We start from the raw sequence: 27,283 nt of genomic DNA on the forward strand, positions 1-27,283 counted from the left end.
CTCAACAAAAATATGGCAACTTTCTAAAGATCAACCTACAATAAAAGCAAATTCACTTGTAGATTGTGGGAGAGAACGGCAAGGTTTTAATCACTGGTGGGCAAATTGAGAATACTTCAGTTTGAGAGCACAATCTAAATCTGTCAAATGGATTGTCTTTTGTATTCTCTTCTATACTTTTTGTTAGTGATACTACTGTTGCAACTCCAATTTTCTCCTCTTCTCTCCTGACAGTGATGACAGATGTTGAATTATGACCAATATTACCTCACCTATTGGATATTCCTAAATTGGTGCGTCTAGACACCTGGTTTTTTTCAACTAAGTGGGGGAGGGGGTTGGGTTTATTGCTCCACTGAAGCTTGTTCTCACTCAACATCTACAGATCCACTAGTGATCAGCAAAGAACGACCAGGTGTGTAACCTAGACCAATTCCCCCCTTCCTCTGCCTGCCAATTCTAAAATAGCTGTAAATATCAAAAGGATGCAGTTTCAAACATTGCAGGTGCCAGGACCTTTCATTTGCAAGCAAATTCCGTCAAATGCAACTTACTTTCCACAATACTAACTGGCAAAACCAGATCACTGCTTCCAACACAAGTGAGCTGAGGTAACCAGCTTCAAGTCAACAAAATTATTAAAATAAATAACACCCATCTATTGCTGGTACTTTCAAATCAGAATTCATTCATGAGACAGAAAGGAATCATTCTGTAGGCAGGGCTAACAATGTGTTCTAATAAATTATTTTTATAAAGCACTTATAACGCAGACTACCCAATGAACAGAGGAATGGGTTTTTTTCCCCCTTGCGCAGCAAGCTACTGATTTCCCATGGCTTTCTTTTTAAATACAGGACTGGAGTGAGGAAAAGGAAAGTGTGAACTGAATGTAAAGAAACATTAGAAAAACACGGACAACAGGTCAGATCTGCCCACCAGCCTTCGCTGGTATGCTGGGAGGCAGACAAAGAAACTACCAACTAAAATGAGGACCAAGATAGATTTAGCAGAATACCAATATCCCATATGTTACATACCACAAGGTGGCACTGTCAGACCAATTTTTAATCCTACTGTGTAGTGTGAAATTGCAGTCAAGTTTAGAAAATTCCAATAAATCAATTCACCCACTGGTGCAACATATTGATAATTATGACCATCAGTGCAGCTGATGTGTTGGGAGGGGTCTACCTAGGTCGGGATGTTCTGGAGCAACTAAATGTAATTTAAAACAAATGTAACAACTTGACTTAATAAAATCCCATTCCTCTAAATTACAAATTATTTGTAGGTAATTAATATTTTGAAGTATAAAATATTTTCACTTTTGATCTTCCCAAATTAATTTTAGAAAGTTAAAAGATGTTGCTTCAATTTAGAGCAAACAAATTCTCGAACAAGAGAGGAAGTGTTAAACTGTACCACACTCTCAGTAAGGAGAGTACAGAAATGCCAACATGTCTCTTGGGATCACTAACGCAAGATCTTGTTACAGAAAATTAAGTTGGAACTTACTCAAGCAACTTCCGATGGTTAAGTTGATGGGAAGGAGGCATTCGACAACAGCTAAAAATAACCAGTTTCCTTCCATAATTGTCATCACCTATTTGGAAAGAAACCAGATAAAACTCAATTTTCTACATTAAAACACTACACAGAGGAAGATGTACACCCAGCAGACACAATGATGTTTTTTTTTCAGCTCATATACATTGTGTGTCAGCAGAATACTGCCAATTACAGTTCCTGTACTGCACTGGAAAGAGCCTTGCTATTTAAACACAAAATATGTCCGTACTCTGAACAACAACATTTTACACCCAGATCTGGTTACAGCACCAATGGGTCAAATGATTTGGTACTGTGAGTCATCTGCAAATTTCTGCACTTGCATGTATAAAGTTATTTGCTGCCCAATATTGCAATTTTATATACAAAATGAAATTTATGTTTGCAGTTTGATGCAATTGATCTTCCAAATTCTTCTTTGTTGGTAGTGAGTAAAGAGAGAGCGGATGAATATCCCCATGAGCTATCATACAGGACACATTTATATAATGATGGCCATCGGGGCACAAAAAGCACATACTTATGTCCATCCTGGGACGAAGTGGGGAAGAATTGTTATTGTAAACACTCTGAATCATCCTGCCCAAAACCCACAGTAAAATGAAAGGCAAACACTCTAGTGCACTAAAATAACAATCCAGTCCCTTTTGGGCCTCTCATTGCCACATTCCATTTATAAACTTAATAAATAAAAGGACTCAATAATACAAGTATAAATTCCTAATTTCAGTGCTGTCAGTTTTAATAGAATAAACCAAAAGGAGTGTAGCCACCATATAATGAACTGCCAGCACTCTTCAGAAGTCTAATGAAGAAACCAAACATATCCAAAGCTTTTATGATGAGTACAGAAACTAGGGACACTTCCAATACACAGAACTTCCTGGATGATTGATATGATGAAATCCTTTCAGAAAAAATGTCCTAGCCATAACCTGAGTTCTATTCTCTGCTGTGATCAATGATACATGGGGATTCCACCAAAATGGAAAATACTACAACACAAATGTCTGAATGACAATAAAAGTCTGAACACCTCTGGGATCAATTATCCCTCTTGAAAAATGAGTTTAAGGCATTAACTGTAATGAGTTATTTTTATGCTGTCTGATACAACATAAATCAGATGCGTGGAGTCCAGTGGATTGAAGATCTCAAACAGGGTTATTAACAGCTAAACTTTTATATACAGTAAGTACAGAGCTAACTATTTACAGAACTTGCCTCTAGGTGTTACTGTTGCAATGACTCAGGCTTGTAGTCACATGACTGTGTCCTAGTACTTGGCTCATTAGCATACTAAGATCTTAAAGGGACATCACTCTTAAAGGCAATAACACAACATCCCCTTTCTTTCCAAAGATGTCTCGAATGCTAATAGTAAAAATACATAAAATTAGATATTAAAATTATTTACACATGGATAGAGATTGTGGAATTTACAAATGTAGAGGCTTAAGAGTCCATATATTGTTTTGGTGGTTTAACAACTCTTCCACATCTGGTAATTGTATAACCTTCTGGGGATGTGGATTTCAACCTTGGCTGTCCTGTGTTTGCAGGCATGCTGGCAATGCGTTGGCTGCCGTCCTGCTGATCTGTCACACCCTCATCGTCGGAGTGTGCTCCCTCGAGTCCGCCGTGTGCAATTAGAGTACTACACACCTCTCTCAGTTGTCTTCCATATCGTTTGCCAACACCGCTCCGCTAGAATTTGTAATCTCATAGGACCTAGGCTCACCATACACCTCTGCAGGCAACCATGTTTTCATTGTGGGGTGTATGACCTCTGACCTTTTGTTCTACATGTACCCGAGATAGTCCTGCCCCTGCGCGTTGGTCATGCACCATCTTCATTCTCCTTTCTTTTTCGAGCAGTATCGCCTGCATCTCAGAGAGTTTGGACAGATGATGGCTTGGCAGAGTTGTTCGCACTTGCCTGCCAAACATGATCACTGCTGGTGACAGTAAGCCCATATCCATAGGTGTAGCTCTGAGATGGAGCATGGCAACACGAAAATCTTGTTTTGTTGTCCTACACTTTGGGATAAGTGCTTTGATTGTACGAACCATTTGCTTGGCGAGACCATTAGACCGAGATTAATGTGGAGAGGACGTCACATGGCTTATGCCCCATTTGGTGCACATATCCCATATACTGTAGCCCATTGTCACAAAGGATTTCTTCAGGTGCATCGAATAGACTGAATATAGCACTAGCACTCTGCGATGGCCAGTGTCTTTTACCTGTCTGACAATTGGATAAAGTCTTCTTCGTTAACAGAAAATAGGTCAGTGGCAATTTTGGACCAAGGGACTGACGGAATCTTACGAGGGTGTATAGGTTCTTTGCGTTGTTGTGGCTGGGTCATGCGTCATACATGCTCACTAACCTTTTAATATTATTGATCCCTGGCCAATAAACAGTGTCTCGTGCCAGTCATCTTGTCCGCTCTATGTCCCTATGGCCTTGGTGAAGTTGTGAAAGGATGTCCTCTCAGAGAGCTTTGAGCACAATCACTTGTTTTCTCTTGAAGGCGACGCCTCTCAAGATACGAAGTTCATCTTTGTAAGTCCAGAAGCATGAGAGTTTCTGGCACCTCTTTTACTGTGTCAGGCCAGCCTTCCATGATGACTCTCCACAGTGCCTTTAGTTGTGGGTCATTTGCTGTTTCTGATTGTATTTCGTCACATTTGTGCTGACCAAAATGCAATAAGTCGATTCTGAGCACATCTTCCACCTCGATGTCCATGCTGTCTACTTTTAGATCCAGTGGAAATTCTTCATCCTTGCTTGGGTTTGGCAATCTGCTCAGCGTATCCGAGGTGACCATTTTAGTGCCCAGTTTGTAGCAGACGAAGTCATACCCCATTACTTTCACTAAAAGTCGCTGTAGTCGAGGTGGTACGCTTGTCAATGGTTTGCGCCAGATCATCTCCAGTGGTTTGTGGTCAGTTTCCACCTTGAACTGCTTACCAAACATGTAGGTGTGAAACTTTGTGATCCCAAACACCAGAGCAAATGTTTCACGCTCTATGTTTGAGTAATTGGACTGTGCTGAGGATAAACATTTGGAGCCAAGTGCAATTGGTTTGCCATCCTATAGGATGAATGCTCCACGCCGTTTGTGAGGTGTCAACTTCCAGGATTGCCTGCTTCCTTAGGTCGTAGTACTGCAGGGTACAGGTTTCTGCTGACGCTTGTTTGAGAGACACAAACATATGCTGATGGTCCTTCTGCCATAAAAATGGTACATCTTTCTTCAAGAGCTCTCTCAGCAATGATGTTTTGTCAGAAACATTTGAAATGTACGGTGCCAAAATGTTGAAAAATCCCAGACATCTCTGTAGATCTTCTTAGTCTTGTGGGGCAGGTACATGCCTTACATTTTTGACTTTGCCTGGGTCAGGACGGATTCCACAACCTGAATAGATGGAGCCAAAGAAATTGATCTGACTTGCATTCACCTGGCACTTCTTGCTGTTAAAAAAACGAGCCTTGCATGACAAACTACTGCCATCCGTGAATGAAGATTTCGAACATATTCTTTTTTGATTTTGCCCATCACCACAATGTCAATGTCATCGGCAATGACTATGCAGCCAGGCAAGTTTTCTCTAATTCTGTCCATATGTTGCTGAAACAGATCTTGACTGACAGACGAGCCGAAGGGTAGTCTCTGGAAGGAGTATCTTCCCAATGGTGTTCTGAAAGTGGTGACTTCTTGAGATTCCTCAGCTAGGTGCACCGACCAATATCCATGTTTAGCATCCAACGTGGAGAAGAATTTGGCTCGTGAACTTGGGATTCAATTCCTCTAATGTCGGAATCTTATGGGGGCATCTCTTTAGGGAGAGGTTTAGATGCCTCGGATATAGATACTCAGTCATACAGCATAGAAACAGGCCCTTCGGCCCACTGCGTCCATGCCGGCCATAATGCCTATCTATACTAATCCCACCTGCCTGCATTAATTCCATATTCCTCTATGCCTTGCTCATTCAAGTACCTGTCCAGATGCCTCTTAAATGTTGCTAATGTTCCTGCCTCCACCATCTCCTCAGGCAGCTCATTCCAGATACCCACTATGTGAAAAAATTACCCCTGTGATCCCCTTTAAACCTCCTCCCTCTCACCTTAAATCTATGCCCTCTAGTTTTAGTCACCCCTACCATGGGAAACAGACTCTGGCTATCTACCCTATCTATGCCTCTCATAAATTTATATACCTGTATCATGTCCCCTCTCAGCCTCCTTCGCTCCAGGGAAAACAGACCCAGCCTATCCAATCTCTCTTTATAACTCAAGCCCTCCAAACCAGGCAACATCCTTGTGAATCTTTTCTGCACCCTCTCTAGCTTAGTCACATCTTTCCTGTAGTGCGGCGACCAGAACTGCACACAGTACTCCAAATGCGGCCTAACCAACGTTATGTACAACTGTAACATGACGTCCCAACTCTTGTACTCACTGCCTCGGCCGATGAAGGCAAGCATGCCATACGCCTTCTTCACCACCCTGTCTACCTGTGTTGCCATTTTCAGGGAACTATGTACTTGCACCCAAAGGTCTCTCTGCTCAACAACACTCCCCAGGGCCCTGCCATTCACTGTATATGTCCTGCCCTTGTTTAACTTCCCAAAATGTATCACTTCGCACTTGTCTGCATGAAATTCCATTTGCCAATCCCTTGCCCACTTTCCCAGTTGATCTATATCCTGTTGTAACCTTAGACAACCTTCTTCACTGTCCACGATACCACCAATTTTGGTGTCATCTGCAAACTTACTAATCATGCCCCCAACAATCACATCCAAGTCATTAATATATATGAAAAACAACAGAGGGCCCAGCACCAATCCCTGCGGCACATCACTGGTCACCAGCCTCCAATCTGTAAAAACAACCCTCCACGACCACCCTCTGCCTCCTATCACCAAGCCAATTTTGTATCCAATTTGCTAGCTCACCCTGGATCCCATGTGTTCGAACCTTCGGGACCAGCCTACCATGCGGGACCTTGTCAAAGGCCTTGCTAAGGTCCACGTAGACAACGTCCATCGCCCTGCCCTCGTCAATCCTCTTGGTCACCTCCTCGAAAAACTCAATCAAATTCGTGAGACATGATTTGCCACGCACAAAGGCATGCTGACTATCCCTAATCAGTCCATGCCTTTCCAAATGCATATAAATCCTGTCTCTCAGAATCCCTTCCAATAACTTTCCCACCACTGATGTTATGCTCACCGGCCTGTAGTTCCCTGGCTTATCTCTGCTGCCCTTCTTAAATAAAGGCACAACATTAGCTATCCTCCAGTCTTCTGGTACCTCACCCGTGGCCAACGATGACACAAAAATCTCTGCCAGAGCCCCAGCAATCTCCTCCCTTGCTTCCCGTAGCATCCTCGGATATACCTGGTCAGGCCCTGGGGATTTAGCCACCTTAATGCGCTTCAAAACCTCTAACACCTCCTCCTTTGTAATGCTGTTATGCTCCAGGATATCGCTGTTCCCTCCCTTGAACTCACTAGCTTCCAGGACGTTCTCCACAGTAAATACAGATAAGAAGTGTTCATTAAGACCTTTCCCATTTCCCATGGCTCCACACATAGATTACCACACTGATCCTTAAGGGGACCTACTCTCTCCCTAGCTACCCTTTTACTCTTAATATACTTATAGAATCTTTTAGGATTCTCCTTTCTCTTATCTGCCAGGGAAATCTCATGGCCCCTTGTTGCCCTCCTAATTTCCTACTTAAGTGTAGTCCTACATCCCCTATACTCCTCGAGGGATTCGCTTGATCCCAGCTGCCTATACCTGATATATGCCTCCTTCTTTGTCCTGACCAGACCCTCAATATCCCTCGTCAACCAAGGTTCCCTAAACTTGCCAGCCTTGCCCTTCCATCTAACAGGAACATGCCGGCCCTGAACTCTTCCTATCTCACTTTTAAAAGCCTCCCACTTGCCAGACGTCCCTTTACCTGCAAACAGCCTCTCCCATTCAACTTTTGAGAGTTCCTGTCTGATGCCATCGAAATTAGCCTTCCCCCAATTTAGAACTTCAACTTGAGGACCAGTCCTATCCTTTTCCATAACTATCTTGAAGCTAATAGAGTTATGGTCACTGGTCCCAAAGTGCTCCCCCACTGACACATCAACCACCTGCCCATCCTCATTTCCTAAGAGGAGGTCGAGCGTAGCCCCTTCTCTGGTAGGGCCATCCACATACTGCTTCAGAAAACTATCCTGGACACACTTAAATTCTTCCCCATCTGATCCCTGAGCACTAAGGCAGCCCCAGTCAATATTAGGGAAGTTAAAATCACCTACTATTACAACCCTATAATTCCTACACTTATCTGTCAATCCCCTACATATATACTCCTCCAATTCCCTCTGACTATTGGGGGGCCTATAATATAATCCCATCAAAGTGATCACCCCTTTCTTATTTCTAAGTTCTATCCACATGGCCTCGCTGGACGTGCCCCCCGGACGTTCCCCCCGGGATACCCTCTCTAAGTACTGTTGTGATGTCCTCCCTAATCAATAGTGCAACTCCCCCTCCTCTCTTACCTCCACCTCTGTCACGCCGGAAACATCGGTATCCCGGAACATTGAGCTGCCAGTCCTGCCCATCCCTCAACCATGTTTCCGTAATAGCTATATCATAATCCCATGTACCGATCCATGCTCTGAGTTCATCTGCCTTACCTGTAAGGCTTCTTGCATTAAAGTAAATGCAGTTTAGCCTACCGGACCTTCCACGCTCCCTGTCCTGCCTACTGGACTTGCTTGCTTTAACCTCTACATTTGCCTCAACTATCTCATCGGAGAGACTACTACCTTGGGTCCCACCCCCCTGCAAGACTAGTTTAAACCCTCCCGAGTAGTACTAGCAAACCTCCCCGCAAGGATATTGGTCCCCTTCCAGTTCAGATGCAACCCGTCCTTGTACAGGTCACCTCTGCACCAGAAGAGGTCCCAATGATCCAAGTAGCTGAAGCCCTCCCGCCTACACCAGCTCTTCAGCCACGCATTAATTTGCCTTATCCGCCTATTCCTACCCTCACGAGCATGTGGCACAGGGAGTAATCCTGAGATTACAACCCTAGAGTTCCTGCTTTTTAACCTTCTGCCTAACTCCCTATATTCACTTTGCAGGACCTCATCTCTCTTCCTGCCTATGACGTTAGTACCAATATGGACCACGACCTCTGGCTGCTCACCCTCCCCTTTCAGAATGTCCTGCAGCCGCTCCGAAACATCCTTGACCCTAGCACTAGGGAGGAAACATACCATCCTGGAGTCTCCTTTGCAGCCACAGAAACGCCTATCTGCACCCCTTACAATCGAATCCCCCATCACTATAGCTCTTCCACCCCTTTTCCTCCTCTGCTGTGCAGCAGAGCCCTCTGTGGTGCCACGATCTTGGCTGTTGCTGCTTTCCCTTGGGAGGTCATTCTCCTCCAACAGTATCTGTTTGCGAGGGGGATGGCCACAGGGGACTCTTGCACTACCTGCCTGCGCCTACTATTCCGTCTGGTGGTCACCCATCTCTTTTCTGCCTGTGCAGCCATTACCTGCTGTGTGACCACTTCACTATACGTGCTACCCACGATGTCCTCAGCATCGTGGATGCTCCACAGTGAATCCACCCGCAGCTCCAGCTCCGTAATGCGGGTAGCCAGTAGCTGCGGATGGATACACTTCCTGCACATATGGTGGTCAGCGACACTAGAAGCATCCCTGATTTCCCACATAGCGCAGGAGGAGCATATTACGGGGCTAAGCTCTCCTGTCATGACTTACCCTTAGATTAATTAGTTACTCCCTTAATTAAAAAATACTAATTACACTAGAGGCCTTGTTCTACCCACTCCAATCTAAAGTCCTTAAAAAAAAAAACACTTTAGTAGTACTCCCCTTATCACCAGAGGTTTTTTCCAACAAAAAAACTTTCCCCTTTTTTTAAAAAGATATTTAAATACACTAACAACTGCTACTCACCAACCAATCACCTTGCAGCTCTCCTTTGACGTCACCGTTGGCTTTTTTTTCTCAAAACTCCGGCGCTCTGGAAGAGCTCCGCTCCTCTCCGCTCCCAAAAGGTAAAAGACTGGGCCTCAATCTTCGGGCTGAATTTATGGGCTCTGCTGTTGGCGTTCTCTCCAAAGGTCCGCTCCGCTCCTTTCCGCTCCCAGAAGGTAAGAGAACAGTGGGGAGGAAGGATTTATTTTCTACCAATCATTTCAGCCCCACAGTCTGCAGCGAAACTTCATGTCGGTCTCATTCAGCTGTAGCTGGCCATGAGTGCTTTTACAGCTGGTTCTTTAATGGTCCTTTTCATTGATTTTCAAGAACATGTGTTACGACCAGGTGAGAAAGAGGTCTAGGGTTCCCTCTCAGCCTTCACTTGGTCTTACCATAACACGATTTAATTTTAAACACACCGCTTTTTATTTAGCTTCCCCTTAGTGAATTCTTGTTCACTAACATCCAATTATAAGGCAAAGGAACTAGCTAAACAGGTTTTTTTAGGTTTAAAAAAAAAGGTTGAAATTTATTAAACTCTCATTCGGTTAACATCTACAGATACGCGATGCGCCCACGTTAGTTTGCATGCGCAATACACACATGCAGATAGAGATAGAAAAGAGAAGAAATAAAGTGGAAAAGTTTGCGGCAATATCCGAAGATCGTGTTGGTTACTGTTCTGAGAGCTCGCTGTCGAGTCCTTGATTGTAGGTAGATATTGCTTTTTGTTGGGGCCCAGTATTCTTCTTAAACCTTGTTCGATGTAGGAGACTTTTCTCTTGAAGTTCATGTGTCCTCAGTGGGTCCAGAGGCTTGTGAGAAAGAGATGGGAGCAGACAGGAGAGGTCTTCTCACTTCAGGAGCAAACAGTCTTTCCTCTTCAGTTCAAACTTTGTACAATTCAGAAAAACCATGTTGCTAAGCAGGCTAGTCACATGACCAGCTGGTCTGACCATGTCTGTTTGTGGATTTGGCCATCCCAGCAGTCATCCTGAAATTTGAGCTCCCTCACCTTCAATGTCTGGTGCTCAAAGTCCATTGTGGGTTAAATTGGATAAGGGAAGTAATCCCTTTGTTTCCACAAACACTGTCTGTTAATATGCAAATGTCTTTCCAGCCAAGAGCCTGGTGATCTCTTTTTTTTCTTAAAGAAGTCCTTTCTTCACTTCAGCAACAGTTTTCAAATCAATGTTCATATGACAAAATTAATTTGCCTCAGTCTTGGCAGGTGGTGGATCTGCATGACACCTCCACACCCAGAGGAATAAAATGCAATGAGAAAAGTACATTTCATTAGAAGGGTTGAGAGAAAATATAAGATACAAAAAAAAACATGCACTTCTCTCATTCATTCATAAATTCTAAAACTTATTACAACCTATCTTTTCTTAGTGGCAGTGCTGCTTTAATTACCCCCTATTTGGCATCCCAATAAACATATGGTTCTTTGGGGAAGTTTTTTTTCCAGTTTGCCCATTTCCATGACTGCCTAGGGTGGCATTGAGATGGTTAGCTTTAATAAGCCCGGAGTTGGAATTTTTTTTTCCCCAGGAGAGTCAGTAGTGGGCAGGTCTATCCTGAACTCCTTCAGTGCTTTGCAGAGTCATGCAAAGGCTTTTGACTTCAGGGGATGGGTGTTCTTTTTTTCCTGACTGTGGGGGAGGATTCTTTGCTAATTTCCCCTTTGTGTTCTGACACACTCCTGCCTGCAGGTATTTGTGCAGACTCTACTACACTCCCCTGTGGCACTTCGACAAGGTGAGGCATCACCTTCATGGTTTCTCTGCCCCCTAGAGGTCTGTCTTTGTCTCTGCAGGTTCTTGTAAATGCTGTTAGCAACTCTGGTGGAGTCTTCTGGTGTCTGTATTTACATAGGAGGATGTGGGGGTCTAACCTTTCAAATATTTCACGGTTGGCTGACCAGACAGTAGAGGTTTTCATCCAGGATTCCTCCCGGACTTCCTTTAACCTGCCCTCTTGGTCGCTTTTTCCCCTTCCCTTTCTAACCTTTTGCCAGCCTTGAGCCTGCCTGTCCCCTTTTGTACTCGACAGGGGTCCCTTACAGTTCATCAGCCCTCTGCAGGAGGATCCTCCTAACACGTGGCAACTCCTGCAGTACTCCACCACATCTTTTTGGAGTTTTGGCCAGTCAAACTGCTGTCTTATGCGGGCTTTGGTCTTTCGTATACCAGCATGTACAGCTACTGTAGTCTCATGGGCCCTTAATATTTCTCTCTGGTACCTCTGCAGCACCACTAACTGGTGAACTACTGCCCACTCCTTGCTCTCAGGTCTGTGAGGAGAACTCAATTTCCTCATCAGTACCTCATTCTTTAAACAGTAGCAATCAGGGACTCCCTCTGCTTCACTTTCAGACTGGGCAGCCTGTGCTAACTCTAGCAATACTGGGTCGGCTCGCTGAGCCTCAGCTAGGGAAAATTTATTTAATTCACTCCCTGGGTCCTCTAAGTTCCCAAAGAAAGACTCGGACAGACAGACTGCATGGTCATTTGCCTGCAGTGCCAATGCAGTCTCCTCTGGGGGAGCTGGTTTGATCATGGCCCTATCCATTACACATTCAGGGAAACTGCAGGGAACCGTCTCCTGCCACTGTACTGTCTCTCTGACCTCCTGCAGTTTTTCTTTCACTACTGGGGGGGCTACCATCTTCACCCCCGCCAGATAATTACCTAGCAGCAGGTCAACCCCGTGCACAGGCAAACTACAGACAATCTCTACAGTCACCGGTCCCAAAACTAGGTCGCACTCCAGGTGCACCCAGTGTACAGGTACAGGCATACACTGCCCTCCAATACCATTCACCACCATTCTGGAGTTCACTGTGCTCTCTGGAGGAAAGGTTAGGCCTTTTCCCAGTGAAAGGGATCTAGTGGCCAGTGTCCCTGAGAATCAATGTGGGCTTTCCCTTCAAACACAAAACCCTGACAGTCTTCAGCAATCCTATTAACTTTTCCTGCACTTGCAGTAGTAATTTCCTGGGTTGCACGCTTACTGCAGTTAAAGCTACAGCTTGCTCTGTTGTGCTCTCCTCGAGGATTCCTTCTTCACTGAGCGGATGTGCCCTGATTAATCCTACAGGTTTTCCCTTTAGTTGCCAGCAGTCAGCCTTTAGATGACCTGCCTGATTACAATGGAAGCACACAGGTCTCCGGGTCTCACACTTGTGCACAGCAACTTTCTTTTTGGCTAGAGGAGGGCCCCCTGTGTCTCTTGCTTTTCTTTCTCTCCCAGGACTGCTTAGGCTCCATCACCTTCCCACCCTTGGTCCTTTTTGGATTTGTGGGGGTGACTAGGAAAGGTTCTCCCCGGGAAACCGACTTATAAATTAAAGCAAACACATCAACCAGAACGGCTGCTTTCCGGGCTCTCTGAACCCGCTGCTCCTCTACATGGGTCTTTATGGAGAGTGGGAGAAAGTGTTTAAATTCCTCTAACAGAATTACTTCTCTAAGATTCTCATAGCTGAGCTGTACTTTAATAGCCCTCAGCCACTGGTCAAAAGCCAGCTGCTTACTTCTTTCAAACTCCAGATAAGTTTGATTAGCTTGCTTCTTGAGGGTTCTAAACTTTTGGTGACAGGCTTCGGGTACTAATTCATATGCCCTGAGGATAGCATTTTTTGTCAGTTCATAATTTGATGAACTCTCATCTGGCAACAGGGAACAAACCTCTTGGGCTTTTCTGGTTAGCTTGCTTTGTAATAAAAGAGGCCAGGTGTCAGCTGGCCATTTTAGCTACCTTGCCAGTTTCTCAAAAGATACAAAAAACACTTCCACATCTATCTCATTGAATTTTGGGATTAGTTGAGATAGTTTTAACAATTCTGTACCCAGCCCTGAATTACACTCCTCCATATTGGCCATGCTTTCACTGGGGGTTACTCTGTTGCCCCCTAGTTAACTCAAGTCGTCTCAGCTCTTTTTCTTCGCATTCTTTCTGGAAGGTTCTTTCTCGTCTCTCACTTTCTTTCTCCTCTCTTGCTTTCAAATTCCTTCTGGAAGGCTCTTTCTTTTTCCCTTTCCTCAAATTCAAGTTTCCTCTGTACCAATTGTACCTTTGCTAACAATACCCTGTCGGAGTCTGCTTCTAACCCAGTTTCTGCTTCTTCAGATTCAAGGGAAAAATGGTTAGCTACTAGCCTCAGTTCAGACTTTTTAGCCTTGGCACGCACGGACAGTGATCCCACACTGCACAGCCATTTTCCTCAACTCCTCCATAGACAGTGCTTTTAACTTATCCCAAGTTACTTCCCCCTGGCTTGGGGAGATACTCGCTTCAGTTGTAGACATGTTAGTATTCTAACACACACAACCACAAGAAAACCTACCCGTATTGAAATATTGCTCTTTTTTTTTGATTGGGAACAATTTGGCTTCCCACTTTCAATTTCTCTTGTTTGTCTGTGGGTAAAATCCTGGACGAGGTTGAACTTTATTAAACTTAAACTCCAATTTGGTTAACGCCTTCGGATATGCGTCGCACCCACGTTAACATGTACACGCGATACACACATACACAGATAGAGACAGAAAAGAGAAGAAATAAAGTGGAAAGGTTTGAGGCAATCTCCGAAGATGGATTTGGTCACTGTTCTTAGAGCTCGCTGTAGAGTCCTTGTTTGTAGGTAGTCTTGCTTTTTGTTGGGGCCCAGTATTTTTCTTAAACCTTGTTCGATGTAGGAGACTTTTCTCTCTTGAAGTGCACGTGTCCTCAGTGGGTCCAGAGGCTTGTGAGAAGGAGATGGGAACAGACAGGAGAGGTCTTCTCACTCCAGGAGCAAACAGTCTTTCCTCTTCAGTTCAAACTCTTTGTATAGTTCAGAAAAAACATTTTGCCAAGCAGGCTAGTCACAAACAGCTGGTCTGACCACATCAGTTTGTGGATTGGGCCATCCCAGAAACTTCCTGAAATTTGAGCTCCCTCACCTTCAATGGTACGAAAAGTCCATTGTGGGTTAAATTGGATAAGGGAAGTAATCCCTTTGTCTCCACAAGCACAGTCTGTTAATATGCAAATGTCTTTCCAGCCAAGGCCCTGATGATTTTTTTTTTAAAAACAAGTCCTTTCTTCACTTCAGCAACAGTTTTCAAATCAATGTTCATATAACAAAATTAATGTGCCTCAGTCTTGGCAGGTTGGGGGGAGGGTCTGCATGACACATGCATCATGCTGATATTGTAAAAGATGCTCTGCATTTCCTTAAGTTTAAAGCTGACTTTGTTGGAATTGTTTTTTTTTAAGTATAAACAAACATTTTTGTTACAATTTTTCCTGAGTGCTGCTGGAGGGCACAAGGGGAACTATAAATTAATAAATTTAATTAAATTAACACAATAAAGATGGCAGGACAGGTGATGTGTCACGGCTGCACTATGCGGGAGCTGCTGGAAGCCATGGCAAACCATTGCAACCATATCTGTAGTGTCTGCGGCTTGAGGAGCTTCGGCTCAAAGTCATTGAGCTAGATGCTGAGCTGCAGACACTGCAATGCATCAGGGAGGGGGAAAGTTACCTGGACACTTTGTTCCAGAAGGCAGTCACACCCCTTAGGATGGGGTTATGTGTGTTGTTCAGTGGTCAGAGACAGGAGGGTACGACTGCGAATCAGGCAGGTAAGGGGATCGAGAAGGTGGGAGTGGAGGAGCTTTCGCCCTTGCAATTGAGCAACAAGTTTGAGGTTCTTGCAGCTTGTATGGACAAGAGCGAGGGCTGTAGTGTGGATGAGCAGACTGACCATGATACAGGGTGCCATTCAATAGGGGGAGCAAAAAGGAAAGTTGTGGTAGTAGGGGACAGTGTAATGAGGGGGATTGACACGGTTCTTTGCAACAAAGAGCGAGAGTCCAGAAGGCTGTGATGCCTGCCTGGTGCCAGGGTTCGGGACATCTGCTCAGGGCTGGAGAGGAACTTGCAGTGGGAGGGGGAGAATCCAATTGTCATGTTCCATGTAGGTACCAATGACATAAGCAGGACAAGGAAAGAGATTCTGTATAGTCAGTATGAGGAGTTAGGCACCAAATTAAGCAGAACCTCAAAAAAGGTAATAATCTCTGGATTATTACCAGAGCCACATGCAAATTGGAGTAGGGCAAAGATAATTGGAGAAATGAATGCATGGCACAAAGACTGGTGTGGTAGTAGTGGGTTCTGGCTCGTGGGGCACCGGCACCAGTACTGGGGAAAGTGGGGGCTGTACCGTTGGGGCGGTCTACACCAGAACTGTGCTGGGACCAGTGTTCCAGCGAGTCGCATAACGAGGGAAGTAGAGAGGGATTTAAACTAAACAGTTGGGGCAAGGGATTAAATTTGGGAAGATGTGGTAAATCAAAGAGTAGAGACAAGGCAAGAGAGAAAGGTATTCATTTGGGAAAAGATAAACAGACCGTGACAGGAAAGGACAGTGAGTACAAATCTAAGAGTAAATTAGAATTAGAATTAGAACATTACAGCGCAGTACAGGCCCTTCGGCCCTCAATGTTGCGCCGACCTGTGAAACCATCTGACCTACACTATTCCATTTTCATCCATATGTCTATCCAATGACCACTTAAATGCCCTTAAAGTTGGCGAGTCTACTACTGTTGCAGGCAGGGCGTTCCACGCCCCTACTACTCTCGGAGTAAAGAAATTACCTCTAACATCTGTCCTATATCTATCACCCCTCAACTTAAAGCTATGTCCCCTCGTGTTTGCCATCACCATCCGAGGAAAAAGACTCTCACTATCCACCCTATCTAACCCTCTGATTATCTTATATGTCTCTATTAAGTCACCTCTCCTCCTCCTTCTCTCCAACGAAAACAACCTCAAGTCCCTCAGCCTTTCCTCGTAAGACCTTCCCTCCATACCAGGCAACATCCTAGTAAATCTCCTCTGCACCCTTTCCAAAGCTTCCACATCCTTCCTATAAAGCGGTGACCAGAACTGCACGCAATACTCCAGGTGCGGTCTCACCAGAGTCTTGTACAGCTGCAGCATGACCTCGTGGCTCCGAAACTCGATCCCCCTACTAACAAAAGCTAACACACCATATGCCTTCTTACCAGCCCTATTAAATCCCTGAAAGTTGCTACCCAGGTTATGTACCTGGACACCAAGATCTCTCTGTTCATCTACACTACCAAGAATCTTCCCATTAGCCCAGTACTCTGCATTCCTGTTACTCCTTCCAAAGTGAATCACCTCACACTTTTCCACATTAAACTCCATTTGCCATCTCTCAGCCCAGCTCTGCAGCCTATCTATGTCCCTCTGTACCCTACAACATCCTTCGGCACTATCCACAACTCCACCGACCTTCGTGTCATCCGCAAATTTACTAACCCACCCTTCTACACCCTCTTCCAGGTCATTTATAAAAATGACAAACAGCAGTGGCCCCAAAACAGATCCTCGCGGTACACCACTAGTAACTAAACTCCAGGATGAACATTTGCCATCAACCACCACCCTCTGTCTTCTTTCAGCTAGCCAATTTCTGATCCAAAGCTCTAAATCACCTTCAACCCCATACTTCCGTATTTTCTGCAATAGCCTACCGTGGGGAACTTTATCAAACGCCTTACTGAAATCCATATACACCACATCCACTACTTTACCCTCATCCACCTGTTTGGTCACCTTCTTGAAAAACTCAATAAGGTTTGTGAGGCACGACCTACCCTTCACAAAACCGTGCTGACTATCGCTAATGAACTTATTCTTTTCAAGATGATTATAAATCCTGTCTCTTATAACCTTTTCCAACATTTTACCCACAACCAAAGTAAGGCTCACAGGTCTATAATTACCAGGGCTGTCTCCACTCCCCTTCTTGAACAAGGGGACAACATTTGCTATCCTCCAGTCTTCCGGCACTATTCCTGTCAACAATGACGACATAAAGATCAAGGACAAAGGCTCTGCAATCTCCTCCCTGGCTTCCCAGAGAATCCTAGGATAAATCCCATCTGGCCCAGGGGACATCTATTTTCACACTTTCCAAAATTGCTAACACCTCCTCCTTGTGAACCTCAATCCCATCTAGCCTAGTAGTCTGAATCTCAGTATTCTCCTCAACAACATTTTCTTTCTCTACTGTAAATACTGACGAAAAATATTCATTTAACGCTTCCCCTATCTCCTCTGATTCCACATACAACTTCCCACTACTATCCTTGATTGGCCCTAACCTAACTCTAGTCATTCTTTTATTCCTGATATACCTATAGAAAGCCTTAGGGTTTTCCTTGATCCTATCCGCCAATGACTTCTCGTGTCCTCTCCTTGCTCTTCTTAGCTCTCCCTTTAGATCCTTCCTGGCTAACTTGTCACTCTCAAGCGCCCTAACTGAGCCTTCACGTCTCATGCTAACATAAGCCGCCTTCTTCCTCTTGACAAGCGCTTCAACTTCTTTAGTAAACCACGGCTCCCTCGCTCGACAACTTCCTCCCTGCCTCACAGGTACATACTTATCAAGGACACGCAGTAGCTGCTCCTTGAATAAGCTCCACATTTCGATTGTGCCCATCCCCTGCAGTTTCCTTCCCCATCCTACGCATCCTAAATCTTGCCTAATCGCATCATAATTTCCTTGCCCCCAGCTATAATTCTTGCCCTGCGGTATATACCTGTCCCTGCCCATCGCTAAGGTAAACCTAACCGAATTGTGATCACTATCACCAAAGTGCTCACCTACATCTAAATCTAACACCTGGCCGGGTTCATTACCCAGTACCAAATCCAATGTGGCATCGCCCCTGGTTGGCCTGTCTACATACTGTGTCAGAAAACCCTCCTGCACACACTGGACAAAAACTGACCCATCTAAAGTACTCGAACTATAGTATTTCCAGTCAATATTTGGAAAGTTAAAGTCCCCCATAACAACTACTCTGTTACTCTCGCCCCTGTCGAGAATCATCTTCGCTATCCTTTCCTCTACATCTCTGGAACTATTTGGAGGTCTATAGAAGACTCCCAACAGGGTGATCTCTCCTCTCCTGTTTCTAACCTCGGCCCATACTACCTCAGTAGACGAGTCCTCAAACGTCCTTTCTGCCGCTGTAATACACTCCTTGATTAACAATGCCACACCACCCCCCCCCCCCCCCCCCCCTCACTCTTTTACCATCTTGTCTGTTCTTACTGAAACATCTAAATCCCGGAACCTGCAACATCCATTCCTGCCCCTGCTCTACCCATGACTCCGAAATGGCCACTACATCGAGATCCCAGGTACCAACCCATGCTGCAAGCTCACCCACCTTATTCCGGATGCTCCTGGCGTTGAAGTAGACACACTAAATAGCAGGCAAGCAGGCTAGAGGTTACAAAAATAATTTAAAAAGGACAAAACTAAAGGCTCTGTAATGAATGCATGTAGCATTCGAAACAAAACAGATGAACTGAAAGCACAAACAGAAATAAATATGTACAATCTGATAGCCATTACAGCGACATGGCTGCAGGATGACATAGATTGGGACCTGAATATTGAAGGGTACATGACATTTAGGAAGGACAGGAAGCTTGGAAAAAGGTGGAGGGGTGGCTCTGTTAATTAATGATAGTATTAGCATAAGAGAGAGGAATGACCCAAGTTCAGGAAATCAGGCTGTAAAAGCTGTTTGGGTCGAGATGCGAAATGATAAATTCAAGAAGTTGCTCGTGGGAGTGATGCACAGGCCCCCTAACAGTAACAATATAGTAGGACGGGGTATAAAAGGAAGAAATAATGGGAGCTTGTCAGAAAAGGTATGGCAACATTCATGGGGGATTTTAATCTACATATAGACTGGAAAAATCAGATGGGCAAAGGTAATCTAGAAGGGGAGTTCAAAGAATGTTTTCGGGATAGTTTCTTAGAACATCACGTTCTGCAGCCAACTAGAGAGCAGGCTATACTAGACCTGGTATTGTGCAATGAGATAGGATTAATTGATGACCTCATTGTGAAGGCGCCCCGAGGAAGCAGTGATAATAATATGATTGAATTTTACATACAGTTTAAGGGAGAGAAGAGAGCGTGTCTAAGTCTAGTATTTTAAACTTAGAAGGACAGTTATGAGGGCATGAAAGCAGAGCTAGCAAAGTAGGATAAGGGATAGGTCAATAGAGATGCAGTGGCAGACATTTAAGGTGATATTTCAGAATACACAGAATAGATACATTCCAACGAGAAAGAAAAATTCCAAGGGGACAACCCACTATCCGTGGTTAACTAAGAAAATTAAAGACAGTATCAAACTTAAAGAAAAAGCATATAATTGCACAAAGATGGGTGGCAGGTCAGAAGATTGGACATAATATAAAAAGCAAAGAACGACTAAAATATTAACAAAGAGGGAAAAATTAGAGCACGAGAGAAAGCTGGCTAGAAAATATAAAAACAGATAATGAGTTTCTTTAGATATTTATTAAAAAAAGTTAAAGTAAGCATTTGTCCTACAGAAAGGGAATCTGGGGAACTAATAAGGGAAAATAAGGAGATGGCAGATGAATTGAACAAGGTATTTTGCACGGTCTTCAACATAGAGGATACTAGCAACATCCCAGAAATAGCTCTGAATCAGGAAATGGAAGAGAGGAAGGAACCCAAGAAAATTACAATCACCTGGGAAGTGGTACTGAGAAAATTGTTGGAGCTGTGGGCTGACAAGTCCCCTGATGGACTTCATCCTCGGGTCTTAAAAGAAATGGCTAGTGAGATAGTTGATTTGGAAAATTAAAACCAAATTCCCTAGATTTAGGGAAGGTTCCATTAGACTGGAAAATAGCCAATATAACTCTTTTATTCAAAAAAAGGGAGGGAGACAGAAAGCAGGAAACTACAGGCCAATTAGCTTAACATGTCGTAGGGAAAATGTTAGAAGCTATTGTTAAAGATGGTATAGCAGGGCACTTAGACAAATTCAAGGTAATCAGGCAGAATCAACATGGTTTTGTAAAAGGAAAAGCATGATTAACCAATTTATTGGAGTTCTTTGAAGTAACATGTGCTATGGATAAAGGGGAGCCAGTGGATGTACTGTACTTAGATTTCCAGAAGATATTTGATAAGGTGCCACATCAAAGGTTATTGTGGAAAATAAAAGCTCATGGTGTAGGTGGGAACATTTTGGCATGGATGGAAGATTGGCTAGCTAACAGGAAACAGAGAGTAGGCATAAATGGGTCATTTTCTGGTTGGCAAGATGTAACAAGTGGTGTGCTGCAGGGATCAGTGCTGGGGCCTCAACTTTTCACAATTTATATAAATGACTTGGATGAAGGGACCAATGGTATGGCTGCTAAATTTGCTGATGACACAAAGGTAGGTAGGAAAGTAAGTTGTGAAGAGGACATAAGGAGGCTACAAAGGGATATAGAAAAGGTTAAGTGAGTAGGCAAAGATCTGGCAAATGGAGTTTAATGTGGGAAAATGTGAAATTGTCCATTTTGACAGGAAGAATAAAAAAGCATGTTATCTAAACAGTGAGAGATTGCAGAGCTCCGAGATGCAGACGGATCTGTGTGTCCTAGTGCATGAATCGCAAAAGGTTAGCACACAGGTACAGAAAGTAATTAGGAAAGCTAAGAGAATGTTATCGTTTATTGGAAGGGGAATGGAATACAAAAGTAGGGAAGTTATGCTTCAGTAATACACGCCATTGGTGAGACCACATCTGGAGTACTGTGTACAGTATTGGTCTCTTTATTTAAAGGAAGGATGGAAATGCATTGGAAGCAGTTCAGAGAATGTTTACTAGACGAATACCTGGAATGGGCAGGTTGTCTTAGGAGAAAAGATTGGAAAGGCTAGGCTTCTCTCCACTGGAGTTTAGAAGAGTAAGAAGCAACTTGATTGAAACATATAAAGCTTCTAAGGGGTCTTGACAGGGTGGATGTGGAAAGGATGTTTCCTCCTGTGGGAGAATCTAGAACTAGGGGTCACTGTTTAAAAATAAGGGGTCGTTCATTTAAGAAAGAGAGGAAGAGAAATTTTCTCTGAGGGTTGTGAGTCTTTCGAACTCTCTTCCTCAAAAGGCGGTGGAAGCCGAGTCTTTGAATATTTTTAAGGTAGAGGTAGACAGATTCTTGATAAGCAAGGGGGTGAAAGGTCATTGGGGGTAGGCGGGAATGTGAAGTTGAGGTTACAATCATGATCTTATTAAATGGCGCAGCAGGCTCGAGGGGCCGAGTGGCCTACTCCGTATGTTTGTATGTACATTCCCCTCTTTCATCATTCCAAAAGTTGGTTACTTATTTTTGCTTTAAGTGGCCCCATTACATAATGTTATATAAAAAGATGCTCACAGCGTCACCTACAGGCGCATTATCATTGCAATATTGTAACTCACTGTTTTAAATGTAATAGCTTTGAAGTCAAACACAATAGATGGGCATATCTCTCACTGTTTCTTCATCTCAAAGCTGACTATCTCTAATATAATGCTGTTGTACATTTTCATAGGTTATTTTGTATACTATATACACATGCATATTCATTAAATAGGAAGCTCAAAACTCTTGTACTAATTATTCCTAGGTCACAATATGGATAAACGAGCAAAGACAATTTAAGTTTTATTTTCCCACCTGCTATTTGGACTATTCCATGCCTTGCAACATCATAAAAAGGGTGATTGAGATCCAGGGGAGTCGTTCCAGATAAAGGAGTAAGTACAGAGACAGAACTTTCACCACTCAAAATCCTCTGGTCTTCCTCATCTTTACAAAGTTCTGCCGAAAAACAAAACAAAAACAAAAAAAAAAAAAAATGGATTTTGGTGTACCACCACATTCATTTACATCGCTCGGGTTTCTAGGGGGGGAAAAAAAGAGTACTGAGATATTTTTCTTTCCTCCCCCCACACTCTTTCTACTGTTTCTGAATGGTTTCCACTGCAACATTCCCTAAGGGAATCCCAATCCATCGATCATCAGATTGATATAATTTTCCTTATCTTTTTAAAAAGCTTACTTGCAAGTTATTTCTGTTGGAGCATATTAACAGACATTTGTTCTAACAAAAGGGGTGTTTCCCTCTGGAAGTTAGGACAGAAATTAACAGGAATTTATTTGTCTGAATTGAAACTAAATTATTAAGTTTAGTATTACACGTTTACATACTCTAAACAACAGAATACTAACTTAGAGAACTAAGAAAGGTGCTTGTAGCTACCATCCTAGTGCACTGAGCTGGGTTAGGCCCTTCTGGATAGGAAGAGAGGAACAAAGAGAAAGCGAAGGAAGTTCATCTTTGCTCATTGTTCTGCACCTTAGAGGCTGCATTGACACAAGCCAGGAGCATTTTATCTCTTGCTGTGGATAGTGAACATTAATCCAATTGAGGAATGGAAAGAAATTACCAGCTCATATCTTCATATAAAACCAACTTACTGTGAGAATCTTTTTATTCAGGATGTCTCGAAGATTATTTTTTTACAAAGTGACTCCTGACAAAGTAGTGGCCCGCTGACGTCAGTGTGTGCCAAGCTGTGCACATGCGCAGCTACATCTTACCAGGATTAAGTGGCGCACGTGCAGGATGATGTCACCACGCAGCGCCAACGCGTATCTGCGCCGGGTCCATCTTCGCACATGTGCGATAAAGCATCATCGGGTATGCAGCCCCCCACTCGGCTGGAGGAAGCGGCTGAATGGGAGACTTTGAGGCTGGAGCTCGATCTCGGTCACTCGCTCCCACCCCACTGGCCACGCTCCCCACACCCACCACCCCCCCTGCAATTCGCTCCACGCCTTGACGCTACCTCCCCTCAGCCGCTCACTCCAGACCTCGCTGCTCCTCCTCACTCCCCTGGACGACTGTTACTCGCTTCGCGCCACCCCGCTCTCTAGCCACTCACTCCCCACATTCCCCCCCACCTTCAGCCACTAGCTCTAAACCATGCCGCTTCCCTCCACTCAGCCACTCACTCCTACTGATCAAACCTGGCAGCGAGTGGCCGAGAGGGGGGAAGCGGCGCGGCCTAGAGCTAGCGGCTGGAGGGGGGAGAAGGATGCGGGGAGCAAGTGGCCAGTGAGCGGGGTGCCAAGGAGCAGGGAACAATCAATCAGTCAGTGAAGTGGGGGGGGCGGGCCGATGGGGAGGAGGGGGAGAAAGCGGGTTGCCAAGGGGGAAGAGCGGCCAGTGGGGTGGGAGCTAGTAGCTACATTTGGGTGAAATCAGTCCTGGTCAGTCATATAAACAAATCAGCAGCACATTTTATACTCTGCCCGCTTTGCTCTTCCATCGATCGGGGTATCAATTCACTATCTTCCAATGGAAATTCATCATAAAATTCCTTTTGTATTTAATAGGATTACTGGAATATTAAATGGATCTGAGGATTACAGTTAGTATCCTATAACTACATAGTAGCATATTACTGGGCTTCCATCCAACTTAATGTAAGGTTAGTTTGCGAGAACAATCTAGCCATAAGCATTTCCTGTAATAAATTGAGCAGCGCCATCTTTAATCCTGGCAGCTGCCTGAATGCCACAGACACTGATGTTCCAGTTGAAGAGCCTGCATTTGCACATGTGCAAGTACTGCACCACCTAGTGGTTGTGCTGTAAGCAAAGGCAGCCTACTTTTTAACATCCTGATTGTGAAAAGCTATGGCAATACCAACAGTCCCCTTCACTCTTAATTGCTTCACACCTTCCATGTTTGCATGTAGGAATTTTATTTTATTTTATTTTTTTTTTAAACTTTCTTGTCAAATTCCAAAGAACTGAGCTCAAAGTTAAACATTACTCTTGGATCTATATTTACCTTTCTCAGCCAACTGCTCCAGGTTCATGTCAGCTTCTTGAATTGCACTGAATGTTGTACAAATGGCTTTTTCCAATGAAGAAACACGCTTTTGATTAAATTAGAAACTGAAAAGAAATAGGAATATATTTTTAAAAAACAGAGACCGATTATGTTAGTCTATTAGTACCAATGATTTTCCCTCCTCTCCACCAACACATATGTGAGTCACAACTCATTGAGCCAGACTCTCAAATAAATTAGTGAGTCATTCATAAACTCATTTAGTTTCACTATTGCTTATTTCATTACCATGTGCCTTTTCAGATTGAACTATTTGAATTACTAGCATTGTGAACTTCTATGTTATCCTAAACTATGTTAAACTAAAGAAATATACTCTGAAAAGTAGAGGACTTTTTTTTGAATAAAAATGACTAGGTTCCATCCCTCAACTTAAATATGATGATAGAGAGCAATCAATATAGAGGCTGCATGCTTCTTCTGCTGGCAGAAGATTGAGCTGCATCAAGTCTCAGGAATTAATGACAGAGTGATGATCAAAACACGCCACTTGCAAATTGCCGAGAAGAAATAGGAATATAAAAAGTTTAAGACTTTGAACAGGATACATCGCCAATCCGTCAAAGTGTTTCAGCAGTTCACTGCAGCACTGATTTTAGCCAGCACCGCCTCTGACAAGGAGGCCATTTGATGTGTTGCTACTGAAAGTTGGTATTACTTTGCCTGTCTGTCAATTTATTTCATATCTTGGATGTTTAGTCAAAACTTTTATTGCTAATTTTAGTCAGCCTTGTTTAAAGTATTGCTTTGCCCTGGAGACATGAATTTTCCAACAGGACCCCCTCTATTAAGCAATGAAGAGGGGGTGGAGTATATACGAACATATGAACTAGGAACAGAAGTATGCCATTCGGCCCCTCAAGCCTGCTCCACCATTCAATAAGATCATGTCTGATCGGTTTGTGTTTCACATTCCACACTCCCACCTACCCCCGATAACCTTAGATTCTTGTTAGGCAAGGGAATCCATCTACCTCCGCCTTAAAAATATTCAATGACCCTGCCTCCACCACCTTGTGAGGCAGAGAGTTCCAAAGTTGCACGACCCTCCGATAAAAATTTTTTCTCTCATCTCTGTCCTAAAAGGGCAGCCCCTAGTTTTTAAAACAGTGTCCCCTAGTTCTGGACTCACCCACAAGAGGAAACATCCTTTCCAAATCCACCTTGTCAAGACCGTTTTAGAAGGCTAGATTGTAAACTTAGTGTGAGGCATCTTCCTTACATGATAATATGTACTCACGAGCGTTGACAGACTGTGAATGCCCTATTTAGACTTTTCTGGTCAATCGGTCCCCAGAAATCCATTGGGGAGACATGTCAACTGTTAGGTGGAGATCTGCAGCTCACTTCCACTAAACAGCATTGTCTGTGTTATCAAGGACATTGCTGCCCTGAATTTCTTTGCAATGTGATCCTGGTCACAATACCCAGGTATTGCTCACCATGGCATCAGGAAGGTTACTGATGTTTTGGTCAGGAGGACAGTGCTATTCATATCCATGGCGAGGGAGAGAGTGATAAGGCTCCCACAGGCAATTGATCGAACTATCTGCCACTTTAAAGTCCCGTATGACAATAGTCAATTTTATGGCTAGGAATGGCTTTAATTCTACTAAATATCCAGCTAGTTTGAAATGCCAGTCACTATCCTGTATGATAATACTACTCAAGAAGCTGTTATAATGCCTTCATCATGTCATAATTCACCATGCCAACTCTCATGAATTGGAGTCAGATAATCCAATTGTTGACTGGAGACCAGGGTTATCCTCTAAGGTCAAGGCTGATGACTCCATTAAAGTTGTCACAGAGGGGGACAATGAGACCCATGTTCCTAGACCAAGTATCATACAGCAGACTATAAGGAACTCAAGTTCCACTTGTATGTGCCTGGATAGATCTGGGAGAGCCCTGCAACATAATCCAGAGAGAATCTCTAGAATCACTGCAGCTTGCTGCTTCCCTAATAATACAGTGAAGAAGAAAATTTTTCTGGACGATGACGAGGCAGCAGGACCATCATCCACACCACAGAAAAGGAGAGGATCTGTGACAAGGCAGCTAGCAGCCAAAGAAAGGAGGGTGCAGCTGATAGCTGCAATAAATAAAAAAGATTGAATCAGCAAATAAAGCCATTTAACACCTGCTTGTTTTCATCCCACACTTCACAGTGTCCCTCCACTGTCAGTAACTTCTACCAAGTTCCTTCATAAGACAAAATTCAGGAAGGTTACTGATGCTTTGGTTAAGAGGACTGCCATCGCCAGACCCACCGAAAAGAGCAAGAATACACAAAAAAGTAGCGAAAACTTTTAAGTGCTCAAGCTACATTTACTTTACAACATATCCACAAAAATTCTAATCTCAGTTACAACAACCTGGGCAGCACAGTGGCGCAGTGGTTAGCACCACAACCTCACAGCTCCAGTGACCCGGGTTCAATTCTGGGTACTGCCTGTGTGGAGTTTGCAAGATCTCCCTGTGACTGCGTGGGTTTTCGCCGGGTGCTCCGGTTTCCTCCCACAGCCAAAGACTTGCAGGTGATAGGTAAATTGGCCATTGTAAATTGCCCCTAGTGTAGGTAGGTGGTAGGGGAATTGTGGGGATGTGGTAGGAATATGGGATTAATGTAGGATTAGTATAAATGGGTGGTTGATGGTCAGCACAGACTCGGTGGGCCGAAGGGCCTGTTTCAGTGCTGCATCTCCAAATAAATAAACTTTTAAATATTCTATCCCTTAGAGTCATACGAGACATGAATGGCACAGATGGTGGCTACTCTGTCCATCGAGTCCATGCCGGCTCTCTGCGGAGCAGTCCAGTCAGTGCCACTCGATCCCC

The 27,283-nt window shown here is 43.9% G+C and overlaps 1 protein-coding gene across 6 annotated transcripts in view; it reads right to left on the reverse strand.

Moving 5' to 3' along the window:
- The window catches only part of LOC137379671 (rho GTPase-activating protein 8-like), an 86,999-nt gene that overhangs the window by 41,624 nt on the left and 18,092 nt on the right, over positions 1-27,283 (reverse strand). For all 6 annotated transcript variants that reach the window (XM_068050849.1, XM_068050846.1, XM_068050845.1 and 3 more), the window contains 3 exons: positions 24,380-24,486; positions 22,195-22,338; positions 1,519-1,606 (listed from right to left, as the gene is read on the reverse strand). In XM_068050849.1, the coding sequence (XP_067906950.1) occupies positions 1,519-1,606; positions 22,195-22,338; positions 24,380-24,407 (260 nt within the window). In that variant the 5' untranslated portion in view covers positions 24,408-24,486. The remainder of the gene's footprint in view (positions 1-1,518; positions 1,607-22,194; positions 22,339-24,379; positions 24,487-27,283) is intronic.

The sequence above is a fragment of the Heterodontus francisci genome, chromosome 18, assembly GCF_036365525.1.
Source record: "Heterodontus francisci isolate sHetFra1 chromosome 18, sHetFra1.hap1, whole genome shotgun sequence".
Classification (NCBI taxonomy): Eukaryota; Metazoa; Chordata; class Chondrichthyes; order Heterodontiformes; family Heterodontidae; genus Heterodontus; species Heterodontus francisci.